Source organism: Anolis sagrei, chromosome 6 (assembly GCF_037176765.1).
Source record: "Anolis sagrei isolate rAnoSag1 chromosome 6, rAnoSag1.mat, whole genome shotgun sequence".
In the NCBI taxonomy this organism is placed as follows: Eukaryota; Metazoa; Chordata; class Lepidosauria; order Squamata; family Dactyloidae; genus Anolis; species Anolis sagrei.
The window spans coordinates 16,096,934-16,122,401 of NC_090026.1; the positions used below are offsets into that span (position 1 = coordinate 16,096,934).

The window sequence follows — 25,468 nt, forward strand, 5'->3', positions numbered from 1 at the left end:
TTTTTTTGGCATTTTAAGTCTTTTCTGCTGTGTTTTTATGAGTGATGGTCACTCGTTAGCCTGATATGTATATTGTGTCCAAATTTGGTGTCAATTTGTCCAGTGGTTTTTGAGTTATGTTAGTCCCACAAACTACCAGTTTGAAGACCTGGCTGTTCCGGTGTGCCTTTCCAGAATAGGAAACTGTCCCAGAAGCACAATATGTCCCAGAAGCACTTTATCAGAGAATTAAGATTGTCTGCACATTGCACTTACCCTAAAATCCTATATTCCACCTGTCATACTCAGCACTTTTAATCTGTACCCATTATTCAACCAGACCCTAGTTTTATTGTGTCACGGTGTACTGTTTCTATTGTTTACTGTTATTGCTTAATGTTTTGATTTGCTTTATAATGCTGTATTGTTATGTTATTGTTTTATTGAGGCCTTGACCTTTGTAAGCCGCATCGAGTCCTTCGGGAGATGCTAGTGGGGTACAAATAAAGTTAATAATAATAATAACAATAATACCTGCCACACGTTGTTGTGGCCCAGTCTGTGTTTTGTGTGTATATATATATGTGTGCATATATTTGTGTATATGTGTGTTTGCGTGTATATGTGTGTGTGTGTGTGTGTGTGTGGTTTTGCTCATGAGTTGTAACGTACTTTTTGTTTTTTGGCTTTTAAAGTCCCTTCTTTTCTGTTTTTATGAGTGATGGTCACTCATTAGCCTGATATGTGTATTGTGTCCAAATTTGGTGTAAATTTGTCCAGTGGTTTTTGAGTTATGTTAATCCCACAAATGAACATTGCATTTTTATTTGTATAGATTAATATAGTACAATATTAGTATTACTATATTGTACTATACCATATTGTAGTATTATTAGTAATATTACATGTAATATTACTAATTATTAGTAATATTACATGTAATATTACTTGCTGTGATGTTTTTACTTATTTGTATTCGGGCTCGGCCTCTTGTAAGCCGCACCGAGCCCTCCGGGAGATGGTAGCGGAGTATAAATAAAGGTTTATTAATATTAATAATAATAATAATATATTATGATATATTATTATTATAAGTAGTATTATATTGCATTACATTATTCAACCAATCTTGACATTTTCTAGGTCCTTGGTACATCTACACTGTAGAATTGATGCTGTTTGACACCACTTTAACTGCTAGGGCTCAGTGTAATGGAATAATGAGAGCTGTAGTTTTTATGACTTCGTTAAAGTGTGGTGCTTCATGAAACCACAAATCACATGATTCGATAGCCACATGGCATTTTAAAGTGGTGTCAAACTGCACGAATTCCACGGTGTAGATACCCTCTCAACCGCTCCCTCATCCTTACCTATGTTGTCGAGAAATCAGACCTACCAACGCGACCTCAGTATGATTAAACATGAATTTTTGTTAAAATTTTTTTACAACTTTGCAATACCAAGCAGGCAGTATTCCGCACTTTACCCTATTTTCATTGACCCTGTCACAGAAGGTTGACTGACTGCACACACCAGAAACATTAACATATTCCTTTGGGGGAAAAGGGAATTGCCTCAGGAAAGGGCTCCACAGGAAATACTTCAAAGATCCTAAACCCCAGCCTAGTATTTTCCTTGAAAAATGAATAGAAAACAATTCAAAGGGGGCTCTTCCCCAGCTCCTGAGCCCACCTGTATGCTTTCCTTGGACTTGTTAATTCCTACATGGCCATTTTTTGGTTTCAGAGTGATTTGAGAAACTGCAAGTTGCTTCTGGTGTGAGAGAATTGACCGTCTGCAAAGGCCTTGCCCAGAGGACACCCAGATGTTTTACCATCCTGTGAGAGGATTCTCTCATGTCCCCACATGAGAAGCTGGAGCTGACAGATGGGAGCTCTCCCCAGATCCAAACTGACGACCTTTCGGGCAGCAGTCCTGCCAGCACAAGGATTTAACCCATTGTGCCACCGGGGCTCAATGTGGCATAATGGAAAATAAACCTTGTAGTTCACGTTTGATCAGTCCACACACTGTTTTGCCAGAGAAAGAAAATATGTCACACAGAGGATCAGTAAATAACAAGTAGTTTATTCTTCATAATTCAGAACGTATTTACAATCATGTGATTAGTTGCATTGTCTCACATAATGTCATTTTATGAGAGATTTTTTTGTCCATGTGTGTTGTTACACAGCTGGAATCAGAGGATGTTTCTGACGACGATGATGGGACTCAGGTTCACAGTTTGGTTCAACAGGGGATTTTCCCAGGCTCAGCCAGGCCTTCAAATGCTAATGAAGGTGGTCAGTTGAAACATTCACACCTAGCTCCAGCAAGGAAGAGCTCTTTGCCCCACCCCAGCCATTCCACAGATATAAAAACCCATTGTCCTAATTCCAACAGACCTCACTACCTCTGAGGATGCTTGCCATAGATGCAGGCGAAACGTCAGGAGAAATGCCTCTAGAACATGGCCCTATAGCCCGAAAAACCCACAAGAACCTAATAGATAGATTGATTGATTTTTGCTCATTCACAGTGGAAAGCCTCTTGATGACAAAGGGAATAAGAAGAAAGAAAGGAGAAAAATGAAAGAAACTTCTGCCAAGTGTGGAAACTATTGTCCTTTGTGGCTGAAAAGAACTGGCTTAAAAGAGGGAGAAATGATTCAGGACCCATTACCTGTGAAGAACCTTTTACACAATGATGGTCATTTCAGGGCCTTGTTAAGATATCCTGCCAGATCAGGAAAGGCCTAAAGGACATGCCTTATGATAAGGTAGGCCTAGGCCAAGTTCCGTACAAACTTCCATACAGTGCTCAAACTTCCGTACAGTGGCCCTTATTTCTCATGCCAGTAAAGTAATGCTCAAGATCCTGCAAGGAAGACTCCAGCAATACATGGAGCGAGAGCTGCCAGATGTTCAAGCTGGGTTTAGAAAAGGCAGAGGAACGAGAGACCAGATTGCCAATATCCGCTGGATAATGGAGAAAGGCAGGGAGTTTCAGAAAAACATCTATTTCTGCTTCATTGACTATTCTAAAACCTTTGACTGTGTGGATCATAATAAACTGTGGCAAGTTCTTAGTGGGATGGGCATCCCAAGCCACCTTGTCTCTCTCCTGAGGAATCTGTACAAGGACCAAGTCGCAACAGTCAGAACTGATCACGGAACAACAGACTGGTTCAAGATTGGGAAAGGCATACGGCAAGGCTGCATCCTCTCACCCAACCTTTTTAACTTGTATGCAGAACACATCATGCGATGTGCGGGGCTGGATGAATGCAAAGCTGGGGTGAAAATTGCTGGAAGAAACATTAACAACCTCAGATATGCAGATGACACCACTCTGATGGCCGAAAGCGAGGAGGAGCTGAGGAGCCGTCTAATCAAGGTGAAAGAAGAAAGCGCAAAAGCCGGGTTGCAGCTAAACATCAAAAAAACCAAGATTATGGCAACAAGAATGACTGACAACTGGAAAATAGAGGGAGAAACCGTGGAGGCCGTGACAGACTTTGTATTTCTAGGCGCAAAGATTACTGCACATGCAGACTGTGGCCAGGAAATCAGAAGACGCTTACTTCTTGGGAGGAGAGCAATGTCCAGTCTCGATAAAAATAGTGAAGAGTAGAGACATCAGACTGGCAACAAAGATCCGCCTAGTCAAAGCCATGGTATTCCCTGTAGTCAAAGCCATGGTATTCCCTGTATTCCCTGCGGATGTGAGAGTTGGACCTTAGGGAAGGCTGAGCGAAGGAAGATCGATGCTTTTGAGCTGTGGTGCTGGAGGAAAGTGCTGAGAGTGCCTTGAACTGCGAGAAGATCCAACCAGTCCATCCTCCAGGAAATAAAGCCCGACTGCTCATTGGAGGGAAGGAGACTAGAGACAAAGTTGAAGTACAGGGTTAGTCAAAATGCATAGGCCAATAAGCCATTCAATTGAATGGCTTATTGGCCTATGCATTTTGACTAACCCTGTACTTTGGCCACATCATGAGGAGACAGCAAAGCCTAGAGAAGGGAATGATGCTGGGGAAAGTGGAAGGCAAAAGGAAGAGGGGCCGACCAAGGGCAAGATGGATGGATGGCATCCTTGAAGTGACTGGCTTGACCTTGAAGGAGCTGGGGGTGGTGATGGCCGACAAGGAGCTCTGGCGTGGGCTGGTCCATGAGGTCACGAAGAGTCGGAGGCGACTGAACGAATGAACAACAACAAGGCCAAGTGGGGCCTTGCAGGTGTTTTGGACTTCAACTCCCACCATTCCTAAGAGCCTCAGGCCCCTTCCTTTTCCCCCTCAGCCGCCTAAGCGGCTGAGGGGGAAAAGGAAGGGGCCTGAGGCTCTTAGGAATGGTGGGAGTTGAAGTCCAAAACACCTGCAAGGCCCAACTTGGCCCAGGCTTGAGCTAGCCCTCTAATAGGGCAGCAAAGACTACATTTCCCAGGGTGCAGCGCGGCGCCATCCCTCTTTCCCGTGGTGCCCCGCGCGGCGTGTGTCTGTTGGATGGAGAAGGGAACTCGGTTGGAGTTCTCCTCCGTGTGTCTTCCGCGATGGCTGCCCCTCTCTCCCCGCTGAGGTTCGGGGCTCCGGCCGAGAGCTCCGTCTGCCTCCTCTTGCCCCTCGTCATCCCCGCCGGAAGGTCCCTCGTCCTGTCCCGAGGTGAGCGCGTCCGCACCGCAGCGTTAATGCGGAGTGGCACCGCTTTAACCGCCAGGACTCCCAAATCCGCGGGATTTGAACTTTGCCGGAGCGCCAGTACTCTTTGGCACAGAAGGTCCAAGATCTTGGGAAAGCTACAACTCCCAGTTCAGTCGCCTTGAGCCCTGGCAGTTAAAGCGGTACCAAACTGCATTAATTTTAGAGTGTGGATGCAATCTCAGTTTCGTGATTGATTTAATGAGTCTGCTTTAGAATTGGAACTAGGTATCCCAGCCATTAACCTACTAATTTATTATATTTATCTGTTTATATTTATTATTTGTTTGATTATTTAGTTATTTATTTGGGTTGTAGGTTTTTTCGGGCTATATGTTATAAATCAATACATAAATCTATATATATATAAATGGTCTGTGCATAATGAGTACCTGAAAAACAAAAGAACCAATGAGCGAAATCACACCAAATTTAGCAACAAAACGTCTCACTACACAAGGAGTGACCATCACTCAAAAAATTAAGATTTTGTTATTTGGGAGTTGTAGTTGCTGGGATTTATAGTTCACCTACAATCAAAGAGCATTCTGAACTCCACCAACGATGGAATTGAACCAAACTTGGCACACAGAACTCCCTTGACCAACAGAAAATACTGGAAGGGTTTGGTGGGCATTGGCCTTGAGTTTGGGAGTTGTAGTTCACCTATATCCAGAGAGCACTGTGGACTCAAACAATGATGGATCTGGACCAAATTTGGCATGAATACTCAATATGCCCAAATATAAACACAGATGGAGTTTGGGGGAAATAGACCTTGACATTTGGGAGTTGTAGTTACTGGGATTTATAGTTCACCTACAATCAAGGAGCATTCCAAACCTCACCAACAATGGAATTGGGCCAAACATCCCACACAAAATCCCCATGACCAACAGGAAATACTGTGTTTCCTGGTGGTCTTTGGGGACCCTTCTGACACCCCCCTGGTGACCCCCTCCCCTTGGTGTATTGACTTCCCAGGTTGAGAAATGCTGCCTTAAGGCCATCCAGTCCAGCTCCCTTCACCAGGGCAACAAAACAAAGCCCTCCTGACAAAGGGCCATCCAGCCATTCACACACACACATATATGTATATGACAGATGCAGTATCAAAGATTTGAAAGGGACCCCTAAAGAAGGACAATGATATGTTGCATGTTTCAGAGTAGGCAAACCAGACAATCTCCACATCAACACTGGCAAAGAAACAACAAGAAATACTGTTTACCCTCAAGCATAAAGAAATTACATATCTTAGAAACCAACACATTCTCATTACTTCATTTCCAGATCACCAGACTGGGCCACAGCAACGTGTGGCAGGGGACCGCAAGTGTAATATAAATATATAATTACAATATATTATTATTAGTATTATATTGCATTACATTACAATATTATAAATATTATATGTATATACAATATATTACATTACATTATATTAAATTATTAGAATAGCACAGGAGACAAGATGGAACTGTCTCCCCCCCCCCCCCCCCCGCTTCACTCTGGCCCAGAGCGGCAGTTGGTGCTAGGGGGAGGGGTCCCCAGCTGATGACATATGCAGGAGACAAGATGGAACTGTCTCTCCCCCCCCCCCCCCCCGGCTTCACTCTGGCCCAGAGCGGCAGTTGGTGCTAGGGGGAGGGGTCCCCAGCTGATGACATATGCAGGAGACAAGATGGAACTGTCTCCCCCCCCCGCCCCCCGCTTCACTCTGGCCCAGAGTGGCAGTTGGTGCTAGGGGGAGGGGTCCCCAGCTGATGACATATGCAGGAGACAAGATGGAACTGTCTCTCTCTCCCCCCCCCCCCCCCCACTCTTCACTCTGGCCCATAGCAGCAGTTGGTGCTGGGGGAGGGGTCCCCAGCTGATGACATATGCAGGAGACAATGCAGGAGATAAATAAATGGCATATTTATCTATTTTTAAAATTAAAATTTATTGTGTGTGTGTATATATATATATCCCGCTCTATCTCTCTATACGGAGACTCAAAGCGACTCACAATCAAAAACATTTGCAACTGAAAATGTACAAATATACAATAATAAAACATCATATCATTATATAATGTTGTATATTATCAGTAGTAATTATATTTACTAAGTTAGTAAATATAATTACTACTGATTACTATATTACAGTATTTACTATTATAGTAAATACTGATTACTATATTATAATAAAATAATATTGTACTATTATTTTTATTATATTGTATTACATTATAATATTATTATCAATGTAGCCACTTTGGGTCCCATTAGGGAAAAAATATATATTATCAGTAGTAATATATCAATTCTATCTTGTCTCCTGTATATGTCATCAGTTGGGGACCGCTCCCCCCAGCACCAACTGCTGCTCTGGACCAGAATGAAGAGATTGGGGGGGGGGGGGGGCAGGGGCAGTTCCATCTTGTCTCCTGCATACATATTACATAATCAGCTGGGGACCCTTCCCCCCAGCACCAACTGCTGCTCTGGGCCAGAGTGAAGAGAGGAAGGGGGGGCAGAAGACAGTTCCAACTTGTCTCCTGTGCTATTGATCTTCTTGTAATCCAAGGCACTCTCAGAATTTGCCTCCAGCACCACTGTCCAGTGTTATTATTACTATATATTATTATATTGTATATATTGAGGGGCTCCCGAGTGATGTTGCAGGAGACATGATGGAGCTGTGTCTTCCTGGCTGCCTACTTTAACCTATCTATCTATCTATCTATCTATCTATCTATCTATTTATGACATTTGTACCCTGCCTTTCCCCAGTCAAGGGCCCAAGGCGGCTTACAGCCAATAAAACATACCTACAATACAATACAAAACTTTATTACAGCACAAAGTAGGGCACAAGCTCCCTGGGAAGGGGAAACACAGCTCCCCAGCGAAGCAGTTATTAAAACATATTAGAAAACAGTTTAAAATCACAGTATAAAAACACAGCTTCCTGTAGCAGGTATGGAACCAAGGGTGGGGGGGAAGACTGATAGGAGGGGTCAAATCACTTGGGAGGGGGCACTAAAGGGGATGGGAGGGGCACATTAGAAGTCTAGTAGCATTTCAGCTGTAACAGGTTGCTCTAACTACATTCCCAACAGAAGTTGGGAGTTAGTAACAAGTTAAAACCATAAATATTAGCAACTGCTGTAAAACCTTTGTTAAAACACCAATGAGCTAGATAAAACCACCCTGATAACACCTAATGACCTCAAATGGCCTTCTTAACCTTTGGATGTCATTGCCATTAGTCCGTCCCCCCCCCCCCCAAAGGCTTCCTTAAAAAGGTCTTCCTGAAAGCCAACTGCAAGGGTGCAGATCTCATCTCTCCTGGGAGGGCATTCCAAAAAGAGGGAGACACTCCCCCTCTCTAGCAGTCTTTAGGTGAACGGTGCCCTGAATGCTTGAGGACACCAACAATTCCCCACTAGATCTTAACCTGATGTATATACAAGAATCTAATCTCATTGGATGTTATAGAATAACAGGAAGTTTATCTACACTGAAGAAATAATAACAACAACAATAATAAATTAGAATTAATGCACCTGTAACCTCTCTTCTTGCTATAGGTACCCTTGCTGCACACTTGAGGTGGCTTCGGGTGCATCTACGCTGAAGAATTTATGCCGTTCGGCACCACTTTAATTGCCATAGTTCTGTGCTATGGAATAATCACAACTGTAGTATTACAACTTCTTCAGGTACATCTACACTGTAGAATTGATGCAGTTTGGCACCACTTTAATTGCTATAGTTCAGTGTTATGGAATCGTTGCAGCTGTAGTTTTACAAGTCCTTCAGATTAATCTAGACTGAAAAATATGTGCAGTTTGACACCACTTTAACTTCCATTGTTCAATGGCATGGAATCTTTGAAGTTGTAGTTTAACAAGTTCTTTAGCCCTTTTTGCCAAAAAGTGCTGGTGCCTGCCCAAACTCCAACTCCCAGGATTTCATAGCATTAAGCAGTGGCAGTCAAGATAGTGTTAAATTGCATTAATTCTACAGTCTAGACACACCCTTTACCATTGTGCCTCAATACTGTGCAGTTGCGGGATTTGCAGTTTGAGGAAGCACCAGTACTTTTTGGCATAGAAGACTAAAAACCTTGTTAAACTACAACTCCCACGATTCCATATCATTGAGCCATGGAAGTTAAAGTGTCAAACTTCATTAATTCTACAGTGAAGATGCACCTGAATTCAGCCCAGAGTACAGCAAGGGATCTTATAGCAAGAAGACAGATTCCATAGGGGCTGACGGTTCTCCTTTTCTAAGCCACCTTTTGTGTTTGGGGGAATGAGAATGGGGTTCCTTCTCAGCTGCCCAAATTGCTTGGTGTGCTGACCAAAACATATGTTTATTGTTGTTCCTAACAGATGGGACAAAAACTGCCTGGATTCTGTCTCTGTCAGAAGAAAATAAGAGCAAAGGGGAAAATCCAGAAGGTGGTTCAGATCTGCGTAAGACATCCTCATGCACCCCCCAAGAGGGTGGCCTTGGGGGAACTCAACGGGGGGCCTCCATAAAAGAGCAAGCGGTCTTTTGTAAAGGGAACTCCAAGGAGCCCCAAAGGAGCAGCAAACCCAAATCCTACAAATGCTCCGACTGTGGGAAAGTTTACCGAAGGAGCACCGATCTTGGGAGGCATCAACGGACTCACACCGGTGAAAGGCCTTACCCATGCCTGGATTGTGGGAAGAGCTTCAGTCGGAGTTCGATCCTCATCGAACATCGGAGAATCCATACCGGTGAAAAGCCATACGTATGCAGCTATTGTGGGCAAGGCTTCAGCCAAAGCTCCAACCGTAACCAACATGAGAAGATTCATGGGAAGGATAAGATGGGCCATCCAACACATTGGGTACAAGTAACACAGACAAGCCAGCAAGAAAAAATCCAGGTCCAGGAAAGAACACAGGCAAGCCAGAATGAGAAGGTCCAGATCCAGGAGAAGCTGGATGAACCAACACACTGGGAACAGAAAACACGGACAAGCTGGTACGAGAAGATCAAGGGCAAGGAGAAGCTGGGCAAGCAAACCCAGCAGAGGACAGAGGACAATAGCCTTGGCCCTAAAAGCAAGATGAGAACAGAAGAAGGGCTGGAGCATAAAGTAGGATCTGGAAAGGCTTCTCCACCTCCTGAGAAAAGCCCTTTGTGGAGCTCAAAGGTGATCCTGAAGCACCAGAGAAGTTTCCTCCTTGAAAAGCCCTACCGGTGCCCTCAATGCGGAAAGTGCTTTGCCCGCAGCACGGATTTCATCCGGCACCATATCACCCACACAGGAGAGAAGCCCTACACTTGCACAGAATGCGGCAAGAGTTTTACCCGCACCTCTGTCCTGAATGAACACCAGCGGATCCACACAGGAGAGAGACCCTACAAATGTAGGGTCTGTGGGAAGGGCTTCAGCCAGAACTCCAACCGGAACCAACACGAGATGATCCACCAAGTGAAAGAATCAGCCGAGCCACTCCTAAATGGCCGGGACTGGGGTGCAGGACTGGTGCAGCAACAGAGAGTTAATCCAAAGAGGGGGAAAACCTGAGACAAGATCAGTCGATATGAGATATTTCATGAAAGTCAAACCTCAAACCAAAAAAGGAAGAGGACTCATGTGGAGATATTTTTTTAAATGAGAGGTACATTTCAGCTGCTGTTACATGTAAACAAAAGTATTCTTGGTGTAGAAATTCCAAGCAAAATGCATCGATGGGATACTATTGCTACTAATAACAGTAAAAAGGAGAAGCAAAATAATTTACTACATTTATAGTTTGATTAAACACATAGTGAACTTTTTGTCTTCTCTGCAACCAAAGACTGGGAAAAGCCACTTTATACAGTCGGGGTGAGAAATATGCAGATCTCCAGATACTGTCAGACTCCCAGCATTCCTCACTGTTGTTACTCATGTGTTACATCACACTGCCTCTTAGCCAGGTTGCCTGCAAGTTTTATTTTTCATTCACCAGCCTCTTTCCAAATGAGCATTTTATTCACCAGACTAATCCTTCCTAATAGCCAGAGCCAAACTTTTGAAGAAAGCAAGTAGAATTTTGCTAAAAATTGTGTCAACAGCATAACATCAGAATTTAACTTTTCCTGGAAATAGAATGCCTTTGAAACTATGCGGAATGCATTTTCTTACCAGTGGTTAACCACACTCAGATTAAGGGGCAGGATCCCCAAACCATAAGATCCAACTTAAGCTCCATCTACATATAATGCTGTTTCAGAATACAGCTTAGCTGCATTATATGGTAGTGTAGACTCATGTAATCTAGTTTGGTGCAGTTAAACCGCATTCTAAATCTGAATGATATGGCAGTGTAGATAGGGCCTTAGGTGTAGCCTGAGGATAAACACTTCCTGTCTCTTGAACCATTTTAACTTAACAAGCTAAATATATTATATTTATTGTCCTCACTTGGGTAGCAATTTTATTTTCATATAGCTGAAAGCATTTCCATTTAACTTGGTGCGAGTTCTAAAGAAATAAACAGGGAGCTGCACTGTTAGATCTCAATCAAATTGTTAGTCTTCACTCGAGTAGGCTGTTTGAACAAATAGTAAGTCACCTTAACTCATTGAGTCTGTTCTGTTCGAGACTAGGAACTGGACTGAAGCCACAGTTCAATATTTGGTGTAGAGCAATGCTAAATAAACAACAAGGCATCTAAATTTCACCTTGGCTACTTTTATATTAACTTCTATATTAACCTAATTGGATTGATATCTGTATTTTTCCCCTGTCCCCCTTGGACATGTAACTGCCTGATGGATCCAGATGAGGGTTGGGTACAGAACTGGCTCAGATGAGATCTGTTGCACTGCAAAGTCTCCACCTGGGCTACAAGAAAAATAAATCTGCCGTGGAATGTGTAAATTGGGCTCTGGTGTTTGACTGAGCTCTCCATTCAAGCATGAAGGTTACCAGGTGTCTGTGGACCAGTCATTCTGGTTCCCAATCAATAAAACCTGCCTCAAAGGCTTGCAGGTATGTAGCTGACAAAGTTAGGCTTCTGTCTTCCCTAAGAGGAATTCTGTCCCCCAATACATTTCCTTCACTCTCCAAATTTCTAGCATTGAAGAGAATGAAACAAATGTGCTCACACCTAGAACTAATATTTACTGTGTTAGTATTTCCTTGTTAACTTTGCCCAGAATAAATGTTCAACAGAGCTTTTATGTTCCTGTAATGCTAGGAATGTGAGGAAAGAGAAAAATTATCATTTTGGGCAGTAATACTCTCATTTTGGGGGTTTGTTGATGTTACTTCCTTTAAAAAAAGGGTCAGGTATATAGAGGGTTGTTTGAGAGGTATATATGTATGTGTGTATACATATGTACGTACATACAAAGCATGCCTACAATTTGCTTAGTGACTTACAGTGACTCCACGAATATTGTAGTTTTCCTAGACAAGGGCTTTTGTAAGTTTCTTCCTCTGAAATAGAGCCTACAGCAACTGGTATTAATTGACAGTCACCCATCTAAGCACTAGCCAGGGTTTCCCCTGCTTAACTTCCAAGGTAAGATAGGATCTGATGCCTTTTAAAATATTTAGGTTTTGTGGTGTCCTTCCTCTGAAATATACCTTAGCCTTCGTTGTTTTTAACTGCCATTAAGCTGACTTAACACTTATTTATTTAGTTATTTATTTATGACATTTATATCTCTTTCTCACCCCAAAGGGGACTCAGGGCGACTTACATAAATGACATTAATTAAACAACAATTTAAAACAACATATGTAAACATTAGGCGACTATTGTGTGTAGATCCAAAGCCAGATAATCAGATAATCATATCCATCAATCCAAAGCCAGTTCCAACTGTATTGCACAGATAATTATGCTGGGCCAAATGCTTGCTCCCAAAGCCAAGTTTTCACTTGTTTGCAAAATGACAGGAGGGAAGGAGGGAGATGTATTTGGACAGGTACGTTGGACTGGGGCCGTTCAGGGCTTTATAAGTCAAAACCAGCACTTTGAATTGTGCTCAGTAGCAAACTGGCTGCCAATGGAGCTGGTGCAATGGTTGTGTGCTCCCTGCATGTCGCTCCCATTAGCAATCTGGCGGCTGCATATTGAACTAGTTTAAGCTTCCAGACAGTCTTCAAAGGCAGCCCCACACAGAGTGTGTTGCAGTAGTCTATGAGATGTGACCAGCGCATGGACCACGGTGGCCAAGTCTGACTTCCCAAGGTACATGTGCAACTGGCACACAGATTTTAATTGTGCAAAATCTCCCTTGGCCACCACCGAGATCTCTGGGGTTCCAGGCGCAGCGATGAGCCCACGAGAACTCCCAAGCTGCAAACCTGTGTCTTCAGGGGAGTGTAACCCCATCCAGTTCGGGCTATTACCCTATTATCTGTTCGGCCTTGCAACTGACCAGCAGCACCTCTGTCTTGTCTGGATTCAGCTTCAATTTGTTTGCCCTCATCCAGACTGTCACAGCTGCCAAGCACCAGTTCAGCACCTGGACAGCCTCCTTAGCAGCTGGTGGAAAGGAGTGATAGAGTTGGCTGTCATCTGCATATAGATGGCATTGAACTCCAAAACTCCAGATGATCTCTCCCAACGGCTTCATGTAGATGTTCAACAACATGGGAGATGATTCTGAACCCTGTGGTACCCCACAGGACAATGGCTGTGGGGCTGAGCAGATGTCTCCCAACAAAACCTGGGAATGATCCTTGAGAAATGATTGGAGCCACTGTAGTACAGTGTCCCTGAGCCCCATTACCATGAGGCATCCTAGATACCGTGGTCTATGGTATTGAAGGCTTCTGAAAGGTCCTGGAAAATGAACAGGGACACACTCTCCCTGCATAGATCATCCACCAAGGCTATCTTGGTTCCATGCCCTGGTCTGAAGTCAGACTCCGAGGGATCTAGATAATCACTTACAGCATCCCTATGAATGTTGAGACCGACAAATCATCCTATGATTAATAATCTACTCGGGTCTTTCAGGCTTGGGCTGTGGTTTCCTTGATTCAGTCTATCCATCTGGAATCTGGTCTTCTTCTTGTCCTACTGCCATCAGTCAATGGGCAACTTAGTGGCACGTACACACAGAAAGACAAGCTTTGGAATGAGTAGCCTGTCAGGTTTGACTGCTTTTCCTTAATACCTTTACTAGGCAAAAGGAAGGAGATAAACATCTTCATTGCCTTAAGGAAGGGTTATTAGTGGAAGAGAGTAAAGACATCCTGCCAAATGACATAACAAAAGAGCAATCCTCCCCAGATCCCGTCAATCACTATGATCCTTGAGTAATAAAAATATGGTATTCAGTCCCAATGGGAGCTGCATTTTGGTGGTCCCAAAGGTGGCCACCATTGCTGGGAATGGTGTTCTCTGAACATTAGGAAGAACTTCCTGACTGTGAGAGCCATTCGGCAGTGGAACTCTCTGCCCCGGAGTGTGGTGGAGGCTCCTTCTTTGGAAGCTTTTAAGCAGAGGCTGGATGGCCATCTGTCAGGGGTGATTTGAATGCAATATTCCTGCTTCTTGGCAGGGGGTTGGACTGGATGGCCCATGAGGTCTCTTCCAACTCTTTGATTCTATGATTCTACAATTGCAAGTAGTTTCCACAGCTCACTTGCAAATTGGATGAACCTTACTTAGGTGATCCCTCGTTTTCCGAGGATGATTGTCTTCCAGTATTCTTGTGGGTCCGTATGTGGCTGTGGAGCCCTACTCTTGCTCTGCATCTTCTTCCGCAGTGAGGGCATTGGTTTCCAGGTGGAAGGCGGTCTCGGTCGGGGTTAGCTTGACGCGCCTTCCTCTTGGCACGCTTCTCCCTTTCGCCCTCCATTCGTGCCTCTTCAAATTCTGCAGCACTGCTAGTCACAGCTGACCTCCAGCTGGAGCGGTCAAGGGCCAGGGCTTCCCAGTTCTCAGTGTCTATGCCGGAGTTTTTTGGATGAACCACAGTCAGATTAATTGTTCAGGAGAAGGGGGATACACAGATGAGGAAGACATTGCAATATCATAATGCACAAATCAGATGAGCAAAGAATGGATATCCAAAAACTGGATAGTGGTCCATTTCCATGGAGTGTTGATGATGGGAGTTGTTCAGTATTTGGCAATTATTATTATTATTATTATTAACTTTATTTGTACCCCGCTAGCATCTCCCGAAGGACTCAATGCGGCTTACAAAGGCCAAGGCCTCAATACACAACATAACAATACAAACCAAAAGCAAATTTAATCAATTAAAGCAATATTAAACAACAAAACAACAAGCAATAAACAATACACCAAAACACAATAAAACTGGCTGGGCCAGAGTAAAGGGTACAGAATTAAAAGTGCTGATGTGACAGGTGATATGTAAGGATTATAGGGCAAGTGCAGTGTGCAGTGTGTGGCAGTCTTAGTTCTAATAAAGTGCTTCTGGGACTTGGTATTGGAGATTTCCTATTCGGGGAAGGCACATCGTAACAGCCAGGTATTCAAGTTCTTTCTGAAGACTGCCAATGTAGGGGCCTGTCTAAGATCTTTGGGGAGGGTGTTCCAGAATCGGGGGGGCACCACAGAAAAGGCCCTGTCTCATGTCCCCACCAGACGCGCTTGCGACGCAGGCGGGATCACGAGCAGGGCCTCTCCAGATGAACGAAGTGAACGCGTGGGTTCGTAGACGGAGATGCGTTCACGCCATTTCACATCATGCCATTTCACATCTGTCCTCCACACTCAGATAATGTGGGATTTTTCTGGCTCTAGGGGCCCTTCTACACAGCCCTATATCCCAGAATATCAAGGCAGAATATCCCACACTATTGGAATTGGGTTATCTGAGTCCACACTGCCATATATTCCAGTTCAAAGCAGATACAGTGGGATTGATATTCTGGGATATAGGGTTGTGTGGAAGGGCCCTAACAAGTGTTTGGAGCAAAAGGTTCAATCAGGAATCAAAAGGGATCTATCTTGGCAGCCTAACCAATGAGAGAAGACAAAGGAGGCGACGCTAGCCAATCCGGAGCTCTGCTTTTTCCTAAGTCCCTCCTTCCAGCCGCCTAACATTCTTTCCCCGCCCCCTATGGGGGGTCTCTAAGTAAGGGAAGGGAAGGCAGTGCGCAGGCGCAGTAGGAGGAGGAGAAGAGGAGGGAGCGTGCACGCGCGCATGTTGGCTGCCCGGGGCGCGTGCCCAAAGGCATCCCCGGATCTCAAAGCCCCGCCCCTTTTTGCTCCCCATCAGTAGCCAGCAATAACAGCAGGAGGAGGGCAGCTCCTTGCAAGAGGCCTGGGTGAGTCGAGGGAGGGGGAAAGAGAGCAGGAAGGCGGTCACTCCCTCCTCCTTCAACTTCCTTCCTAGAGTTCCTCCTTTGCCCCCTCCTTTCCAGAAGGGGGACGTGGCGGGGGGGGGGGGGATTGGGGGTTGGAGGGAGGAAGAGCCCCCCCACGTGGGTTGGAGGAGCAGCTGTTGCTTGGCTAGAGAGGGGAAGCGGCCTTCCTGCTCCCACTCTTTGGCCTTCCCTTGGTATCATCAAGGGGCATTGCATAAGCTAATAGGTAAGTATTGGGGACCCCCTGCCCCCCAAAAAGAAAAAAAATGGTTTTATTTGGAAAGTAGCAGGATTCTCAAATGGGGAGTTTGTTGGGCATGCAATCTGCACATGCTCAGAGGTAGCCATCAAATAGATGAATGTTATTGGAACATAAGAAATGTCAGTTCCTGCTCATCTATGGCTGCCTCTGAGCATGTGCAGAATGACATATCCAACAAGTGGGTGCATAGAGGCTGTGGAATGAATGGCTGCCTTTGCACATGCTCAGAGGTCATCGTAGATGAATGTTATTGGAACATGGAAAATGTCAGTTCCTGCTCATCTTTGGCTGTCTCTGAGCATGTGCAGAATGACATGTCCAACAAGTGGATTTATAAAGACTGTGGAATGAATGGCTGCCTCTGCACATGCTCAAAGACAACCGTAGATGAATGTTATTGAAACATGACAAATGTCAGTTCCTGCTCATCTATGACTGCCTCTGACCATGTGCAGAATGGCATGTCCAACAAGTGGGTGCATGAGAAATGGAACATGAAAAATATCAGTTCCTGCTCATCTATTGCTGCCTCTGAGCATGTGCAGAATGGCCTGTCCAACAAGTGGATGCAATCAAGGCTGTGGAATGAATGGCTGCCTCTGCACATGCTCAGAGGCCATCATAGATAAATGTTATTGAAACATGAGAAATGTCAGTTCCTGCTCATCTATTGCTGCCTCTGAGCATGTGCAGAATGGCATGTCCAACAAGTGGATGCATAGAGGCTGTGGAATGAAATTTGCCTCTGCACATGCTCAGAGACAATCATAGATGAATGTTATTGGAATATGAGAAATGTTAGTTCCTGCTCATCTATGGCTACCTCTGAGCATGTGCAGAATGGCATGTCCAACAAGTGGATGCATAGAGGCTGTGGAATGAATGGCTGCCTCTGCACATGCTCAGAGGACATCTTAGATGAATTTTATTGGAACATGAGAAATGTCAGTTCCTGCTCATCTATTGCTGCCTCTGAGCATGTGCAAAATGGCATGTCCAACAAGTGGATGCATGAAAAATGGAACATGAAAAATGTCAGTTCCTGCTCAACTAGGGCTTCCTCTGAGCATGTGCAGAATGGCATGTCCAACAAGTGAGCGCATGAAAAAGTCAGTTCCTGCTCATCTAGGACTGCCTCTGAACATGTGCAGAATGTCATGTCCAACAAGTGGGTGCAATCAAGGCTGTGGAATGAATGGCTGCCTCTGCACATGCTCAGAGACAACCGTAGATGAATGTTATTGGAACATGATAAATGTCAGTTCCTGCTCATCTATGGCTGCCTCTGAGCATGTGCAGAATGGCATGTCCAACAAGTGGATGCATAGAGGCTGTGGAATGAATGGCTGCCTCTGCACATGCTCAGAGACAACTGTAGATGAATGTTATTGGAACATGAGAAATGTCAGTTCCTGCTCATCTATGGCTGCCTCTGAGCATGTGCAGAATGGCATGTCCAACAAGTGGGTGCATAGAGGCTGTGGAATGAATGGCTGCCTCTGCACATGTTCAGAGACAACCGTAGATGAATGTTATTGGAACATAAGAAATGTCAGTTCCTGCTCATCTAGGACTGCCTCTGACCATGTGCAGAATGGCATGTCCAACAAGTGGGTGCATGAGAAATGGAACATGAAAAATATCAGTTCCTGCTCATCTATTGCTGCCTCTGAGCATGTGCAGAATGGCCTGTCCAACAAGTGGATGCAATCAAGGCTGTGGAATGAATGGCTGCCTCTGCACATGCTCAGAGGCCATCATAGATAAATGTTATTGAAACATGAGAAATGTTAGTTCCTGCTCATCTATGGCTGCTTCTGAGCATGTGCAGAATGGCATGTCCAACAAGTGGATGCATAGAGGCTGTGGAATGAATGGCTGCCTCTGCACATGCTCAAAGACAACCATAGATGAATGGAACATGAGAAATGTCAGTTCCTGCTCATCTAGGACTGCCTCTGAGCATGTGCAGTTACTATGGCCAACAAGTGGGTGCAATCAAGGCTGTGGAATGAAATTTGCCTCTACACATGCTCAGAGGCCATCATAGATGAATGTTATTGAAACATGAGAAATGTTAGGTCCTGCTCATCTATGGCTGCCTCTGAGCATGTGCAAAATGGCATGTCCAACAAGTGGATTTATAAAGGCTGTGGAATGTATGGCTGCTTCTGCACACGCTCAGAGGCCATCATAGATGAATGTTATTGGAACATAAAAAATGTCAGTTCTTGCTCATCTATAGCTGCCTCTGGGCATATGTAGATGGTACGTCCAACAAGTGGTGCATCGAGGCCGTGGAATGAATGCACCTTGGCACCCACTTGAATTAGCTGCCTCTGAACATGTGCAGATGGCATGTCCAACAGGTGGGTGCATCAAAGATGTGGAATGAATGCACCTCGGCATTCATTTGAATTGCTATGGAATCATGGGAGTTGTCGTTTGGTGAGGCCCCAGTGCTCTTGGGCAGAGAAGTCAAAAAGACCTTGCAAAACTCACATGATTCCATCATATTGAGTCATCACAATTTAATGTAGTGTCCAAGTGCATTATTTCTGCTGCCAAGGTCATTGTTCCCCAAACTCTGCCCTTTCAGGTATTTTGAACCTTAACTCCCAGAATCCACTTTCATTGTCCAAAGCAGCTGGGGCTTCTGGGAACTGAAGTCCAAATCTCCTACAGGAACAGAGTTTGGGTATTACTGTTCTAGCTGCACACAGTGGGAAGGATGCATCTACACTGTGGAATTAATGCAGTTTGACACCACTTTAACTGCCATGGCTCAATGCTGTGGAATCATGGGAGATGTAATTGCCCAATCTAAAGCTGTGCATTGCCTCTAATCCAGGATGGATGACGATAAGGAGAGCATGGGAGAAGAGAAGATGAAGGGGATCCCTCTCTCTGCTGCACCAGCTATTGCTAGAGATGGAGAGAAGGTGAGTAAGAGGAGATGGGGTTTTTTTGCTGAGCATCTTCACCAGATTACCATGGATCTGGCTTTTGTAAACATTGGGTTTTTTTCTCATTTCAGAAGCTAGAGGCAGACCGACAACCTGTGAAAGATGAAAGCATCACCTGGGGATCTTCAAGGAGAAAACGACTGAAGTTCAGAGTAAGGAAAGAAGTAGAAGTTGTACAAGACCCCAAGGTGAACCTATAAAAGGATGTTATTTTTGGAGACATTCTTTGTTGAACTTGGAGAGGGAAGGATGTGGCGTAGAAAATGTAGATGTGTCTCGTATGTAACCTGAGTTTTGCCTTTTAAAAATATTAAAAGTATTTTAAGGCCTGGAGTAGAAAAAAAGGTAAAGGTTTTCCTTGACATTAAGTCTAGTCGTGTCTGACTCTGGGTGGTTGGTGCTCATCTCCATTTCTAAGCTGAAGAGCCAGAATTTTTTGGTGTGGCTTGTTAATGCCTGGGGCAATCTTTTGTTGAGAGGTGATTAGCTGTCCCTGATTGTTTCCTCTCTGTTGTTTTGCTGTTGTAATTTTAGAGTTCTTTAATACTGGTAGCCAGATTTTGTTCATTTTCATGGTCTCTTCCTTTGTCCACATGCTTGTGGACAATTTCAACAGAAAGATAGAGACCATGAAAATGAAAAAAATCTGGCTACCAGTATTAAAAAACTCTAAAATTACAACAGCAAAACAGCAGAGAGGAAACAACCAGGCACATCTTAACACCTCTCAACAAAACATTTTCCCAGGCTCAGCCAGGCCTTCAAATGCTAATGAAGGTGGTCAGTTGAAACATTCACACCTAGCTCCAGCAGAGAAGAGCTCTTTGCCCCACCCCAGCCATTCCACAGATATATAAACCCATTGTCCTAATTCCAACAGACCTCACTACCTCTGAGGATGCTTGCCATAGATGCAGGCGAAACGTCAGGAGAAATGCCTCTAGAAAATGGCCCTATAGCCCGAAAAAAACCCACAAGAACCTAGTGATTCCAGCCATGAAAGCCTTCGACAATACAGAGAGGAAACAATCAGGGACAGCTAATCATCTCTCAACAAAAGATTCCCTCAGGCACTAACAAGCCACACCAAACAACTGCCAGGCCATCAAATGCTAATCAAGGCGGTCAGTTGAAACATTCACACCTAGCTCCAACAGACAAGAGTTCTTTGTCCCACCCTGAACTTTCCACAGATATATAAACCAAATTTTCTTAGTTCCAACAGACCTCACAACCTCTGAGGATGTTTGCCATAGATGCAGGCGAAACGTCAGGAGAGAATGCCTCTAGAACATGGCCATATAGCCTAAAAATCCTACAACAACCCAGTGATTCTGGCCATGAAAGCCTTCAACAATACATTATGACAATTACCTTTTTGAGATGCAAATCTTTTCTTAGGATTTCTGCTAATCAGAGTGGCTTCTAAATAGACAAGGGTAAGAATAGGCAGCTTGGTGCCAGCTTGAGGCTCTGCATAAATTTCTATGGCCAGTAATAAGTACTTGTAGGAATGATGATCCAAAATACTTGGAGGATCAAAGCTTCTTAGTTTTAGTGGACCATAAGACGTGCTGACTTGATTTCATGGAGGACTCTCATCTCATTTGAAAATAATTGGAGAACAAGAATGGTTAGAAACTGAAATCACTTGTATTCCTCTTTTTGCCTTTTCCAGCCAGAGTCTTCATCCTTCAAGAAAGGCTTACCAGTGATAGAGGACAGGAGGGAAGAAGAGCTAGTTATTAGAAGAGTGAAGAAGGAAAAAAATGAAGAAGGGGATCTGGCATTTCAGGTGAAAGTCCGGAAAGTTTCTAAAGATGGAGGTTCGGTGAGTGGAGCTGGGAAGAAGAGAAAGCCAGGGATATTTATTCTGGGTTTTGCTCTTCTCTTTTATTGTTGACGGTGTTTCATATACCGTGTATACTCGAGTATACGCCGACCCGAATATAAGCCAAGGCACCTAATTTTACCGCAATAAACTGGGAGAACATATTGACTCGATTATAAGCCGATGGTGGGAAATGCAGCCACTACAGGTAAATTTCAAAATTAAAATAGATACCAATAAAATTACATTAATTGAGGCACCAGGAGGTGAAATGTTTTTGAATATTTACATAAAACTGTAATTTGAGATAAGACTGCCCAACTCTGATTAAATCATTATTTTAACCTTCTTCAATATAAATATACTTACACATCCTTCCAACAATAATAAAGAGAATAAAATAATAAATATAATAATAATAACAATAAAGTAAAATAATGGAAATGCAATAACAGTAATAATAGAGTAAAATAATAAATGTAATAATAGAGTAAAATAATAAATGTAATAATAACAATAAAGTAAAATAATGGAAATGCAATAATAACAGTAATAATAGAGCAAAATAATAAATGTAATAATAGAGTAAAATAATAAATGCAATAATAATAAAGTATAACAAATGTAATAATAATAATAATAATAATAATAATAATAATAGGGTAAAATACTGTAAATGTAATAATAAAAAAGTAAAATAATACATGAAATAAAATACTAACAACAGAATAAAATAATAAATAACCTTGACTCAAGTATAAGCCGAGGGGAGCTTTTTCAGCCTAAAAAGGGGGCTGAAAAACTAGGCTTATACTCGAGTATATACCGTATTATAAAGCTGCTCTAGCTTGTGTTATGGTCTTGCAGGGCTCACAACACAAGGAAGAGATGAAAATGGAGTCGATGGAACAGAAAGCTCAAGGGCTGGAGGTGCAAAAAGTCATCATCCCAGTAAGTGCAAGTTTGGTGGGTGTTGATAAAAGCACAGTTATGGATATGTTGGGGAGCCTTCAGAGGGAGAGATGCATGGTACACAAGTTGTTGGGGGTGAGATTCTAGCCATAAAGGGAACATTAAACTGTTTTATATTGGAGTACTACAGGACTGCGAGAAATTGAATATGGAGTGCCCTGGGTCTCCAACTTGTTCAGGGTTTGGTTAATGCTACTGAAAAAAGTATTTTTCCTCTGTATTTTTCAGGTTCCATCATTGCTGATTGGGGCTGATTTGGGGGTTGATAGTTTGGAATATACGCGTTGTCCAGCGGCTGAAGGCATAGCAGCATTTTCAACGCATTTCAAAGACTATAACACAGGCATGGGTGAACTTTGGCTCTCTAGGTTGTTAGGAATTGTGGAAGTTGAACTCCAAAGCATCTGGAGGGCCAAAGCCTGTTATAACAGTTGTAAAATGAACAGCTCAGATTCAGACTTTTTGACAAACTGCATCTCCTACTATAGACCAACTCGGACACTGTGGTCATCAGAGGAGGCTCTCATCTCAGTCCCACCCCTGTCCCAAGTATGGCCGGTGGTAATGAGAGTAAGGGCCTTCTTTGTGGCTGACCCCCACCTCTGGAACTTCCTTCCTAAGGAGTCAAAGAAACAGCTGATGATGTACTTTTGCTCACTGGCTCACGAGGAGGAGGAGGAGTTGGTAATATTACCATTATACCTCTGATTAATAGCTACCATCCGTATCCATGCCCTGCTCACCCCATCAGCTCAGTAGATATCTTGAGCAATGATTAATCGATTTGCCCCAAAGAAATGGGAAATCAATGTTTCCATTTGTTGTTGGATGTTTTGTCTTATGTCTGTGCTTTTTATTTAATTTTAGTTTGTGTTTATGTGTTGGGTTGCTAAATTTCGTTACTATGGGTGTACTGTTGTTGTATTCAGCCATTGAACATTTGCCTTTTATGTTTGGAATTTGCCCTGAGTCCCTTGGGGAGATAGGGCGGAATATGAATACATTGTTGTTATTGTTGTTGTTATTAAAATACTTTATCTGCCCTGGGAAACTTGCTAGATGCACCACATGATTCTATTACATATTTCCCGTAAAAGTTACTTTAGAGTTCCTTTCTAGGAATTTCTAGGTCCTCCAGTAGAACTCTATCAAATGCTGATACCAAAAGTGATGTAATTTGTTGGTATTTTGTTGTATTTGCGGTTTCATGTAACCATGATCCAGCTAGGAATGTTTCCCCCATGGATATGGGGGTCTTATTGCATTTGAACGCTGAATGCTCCCATATTTGTTTTTCACATTCTTTCTATTCCCACAGCCCCTGCCTTCCTCGTCCCACCCCAACACCTGTGGCGTGTGTGGAAAGAGTTTTAGCCGCCGCTCCAACCTGGCCAAGCACCAGATCATCCACACGGGCGAGAAGCCTTACCGCTGCAATGACTGTGGCCGCAGTTTTAATCAGAGCTCTGCGCTCACCAAGCATCAGAGGACACACACCGGGGAGCGGCCCTATGTCTGTGGGGACTGTGGGAAGGCCTTCACTGCTAGCTCCAACCTCCTCCAGCATCGGCGCTTCCACACTGGCGAACGGCCCTATCGCTGCGAACTGTGTGGCAAAGCCTTCTCCCAGAGCTCCAACTACAACCTGCACCGCCGAGGCCACACAGGCGTCACACCGTACCAGTGCGGGGTGTGTGGCAAGCGCTTCACAGGCAGCTCCTGCCTCACCCGCCACCAGCGGACCCACACTGGGGAGAAGCCATACCAGTGCCAGGAGTGCGGCAAGCGCTTTTCTGGGAGCTCCACTCTTGCTAACCACCGCCGCACCCATACTGGCGAGAAGCCTTATGGCTGTGCGGAATGTGGCAAGCGATTCACGCACCACTCCAACCTGGTGGACCACTGGCGGGTTCACACCGGCGAAAAGCCTTACGTGTGCAGTGAGTGTGGGAAAAGCTTCCGGTTGAGCTCACACATCATCCGTCACCGCCGCACTCACGCCAATGCCCGGGCCACCAGCTTGGGCCACGATCTTCTCAACAGTGTCATGGCCAGCTTTGACGAGGCCAACCTCAAGGCGCACCATTTTGGCCTTGGTTACACCAGTGACAGCAGTGCCGATGTCAGCAGTCCCCATGTCGCCAGTCACGACGGCCTGTTTGGCGATTCCAGTATCTCCAATGGCAACAACGATACCGATGAGGAAGACAGCGACCGGCTTCTTATCTGCAGCCAGTGTGGCAAAGGTTTCCACCTGGAGTCCGATTCTCAAGAGCGAAGCCAAGAAGACTCAGCAATGGGGGACGGTCCCTATAGTTGTACTGAGTGTGGCAACAGTTGTTGGACGTAACAACTAAGTTTTGGCCACCATCTAAGATGTCAAACCAATCAGAAAGGAAAACTGCAATTTAGGGGAAAAAAGAGATATATTGACTCATAAATCAGGAATGGACCCTGATGTGGACTGGGAATATATGCTGAGCCCTATCCTTGATTCTGCTTCCACTGTGTTCTTATTTTTTCTCCTTTTGCTTTTGTTTTGAAGGAATAGGGCAAATAATGTCAATGTTTACTTGTAAATTCTACACAAGATGGGGCTTTGATCAAATTGTGCCCCATGATGGTATTGGGAAAACACTTCCCTACTTTCTGTTCTCATTCTGTTTGTTTTCTTGTTCCTTTCCCACTCCTTCCATCTTGCAGAATAATGGCAACAATAATCGCCCTTCTTTCTTCGTCTTCCTTTCATGGGGAAAAATCAGTTTGACAGTCAAGTCTGTTTCTGAGCCCGAGTGTTATGAAAAACAATGGGCCTAAAAAGGGGCTCTGTATATACCTCTATGTTATTAGCTCCCTCTTCAGGCAGTGAAAAGTGCAACAAAGAGAGAAGGATGTAGATACTATAAGAAGCGGAGAAGGTGGCCTTCTCTTTTGGCTTTCCCCCACGACCCCTCGCCCAAATGTCTGATCTGTTTGTGTCTCTCTTAAATATATGTCTGTAGAAAGATTATTGGGCCTCACTGGCAAGATTATCCTTATTTTTAAATCCTTCTGCAGCAGGAGAAAATTGAAATTTAGTACACACATGTAGTGCAGGTTGCTGAATCATCTTTTGAAATGTGGAAAAGCACTTATAAACATTTCTCCTCCAATATTTGGCAAACGGGCTGCCTTCTAATAGTTACTTTCATTCCAATACCGTGCAAACAATGAACCACATACTTGACACTGTTTCGAGGCAGAGGTTTGTTGGGGGCAGCCAGGCGTATATCTACCGTTGCTGAAAACAGGCTGTATGTATTTGAATGCCTATAAAATCTTCATAGCCATTTGTTCTCTGAAGTTTTATTGCCAGGCTCACAGCTTTCTTGACGATGCCAAGGTCTCAAGAAAATACTGTTTTCTCCACTTCCTCAGTTAAGCTCTTAACAGCC

The 25,468-nt window shown here is 44.0% G+C and overlaps 2 protein-coding genes across 2 annotated transcripts in view; both read left to right on the plus strand.

The window, feature by feature from the left end:
• Positions 1-4,450: 4,450 nt before the first annotated feature.
• LOC132777774 (zinc finger protein 883-like) lies at positions 4,451-11,578 on the plus strand. The gene is made up of 2 exons (XM_060780225.2): positions 4,451-4,642; positions 9,066-11,578. Exons 1-2 carry the CDS (start codon positions 4,534-4,536, stop codon positions 10,235-10,237), a joined length of 1,281 nt encoding a protein of 426 aa, XP_060636208.2. The 5' UTR covers positions 4,451-4,533; the 3' UTR covers positions 10,238-11,578.
• A 4,204-nt stretch (positions 11,579-15,782) lies between these two features.
• LOC132779272 (zinc finger protein 721-like) overlaps positions 15,783-25,468 on the plus strand; it is a 28,992-nt gene continuing 19,306 nt past the window's right edge. The window contains exons 1-6 of the mRNA XM_067469608.1: positions 15,783-15,964; positions 19,117-19,207; positions 19,303-19,419; positions 20,910-21,062; positions 21,930-22,013; positions 23,353-24,380. Coding sequence (XP_067325709.1) covers positions 19,118-19,207; positions 19,303-19,419; positions 20,910-21,062; positions 21,930-22,013; positions 23,353-24,380 — 1,472 coding nt within the window. The 5' untranslated portion in view covers positions 15,783-15,964; position 19,117. The remainder of the gene's footprint in view (positions 15,965-19,116; positions 19,208-19,302; positions 19,420-20,909; positions 21,063-21,929; positions 22,014-23,352; positions 24,381-25,468) is intronic.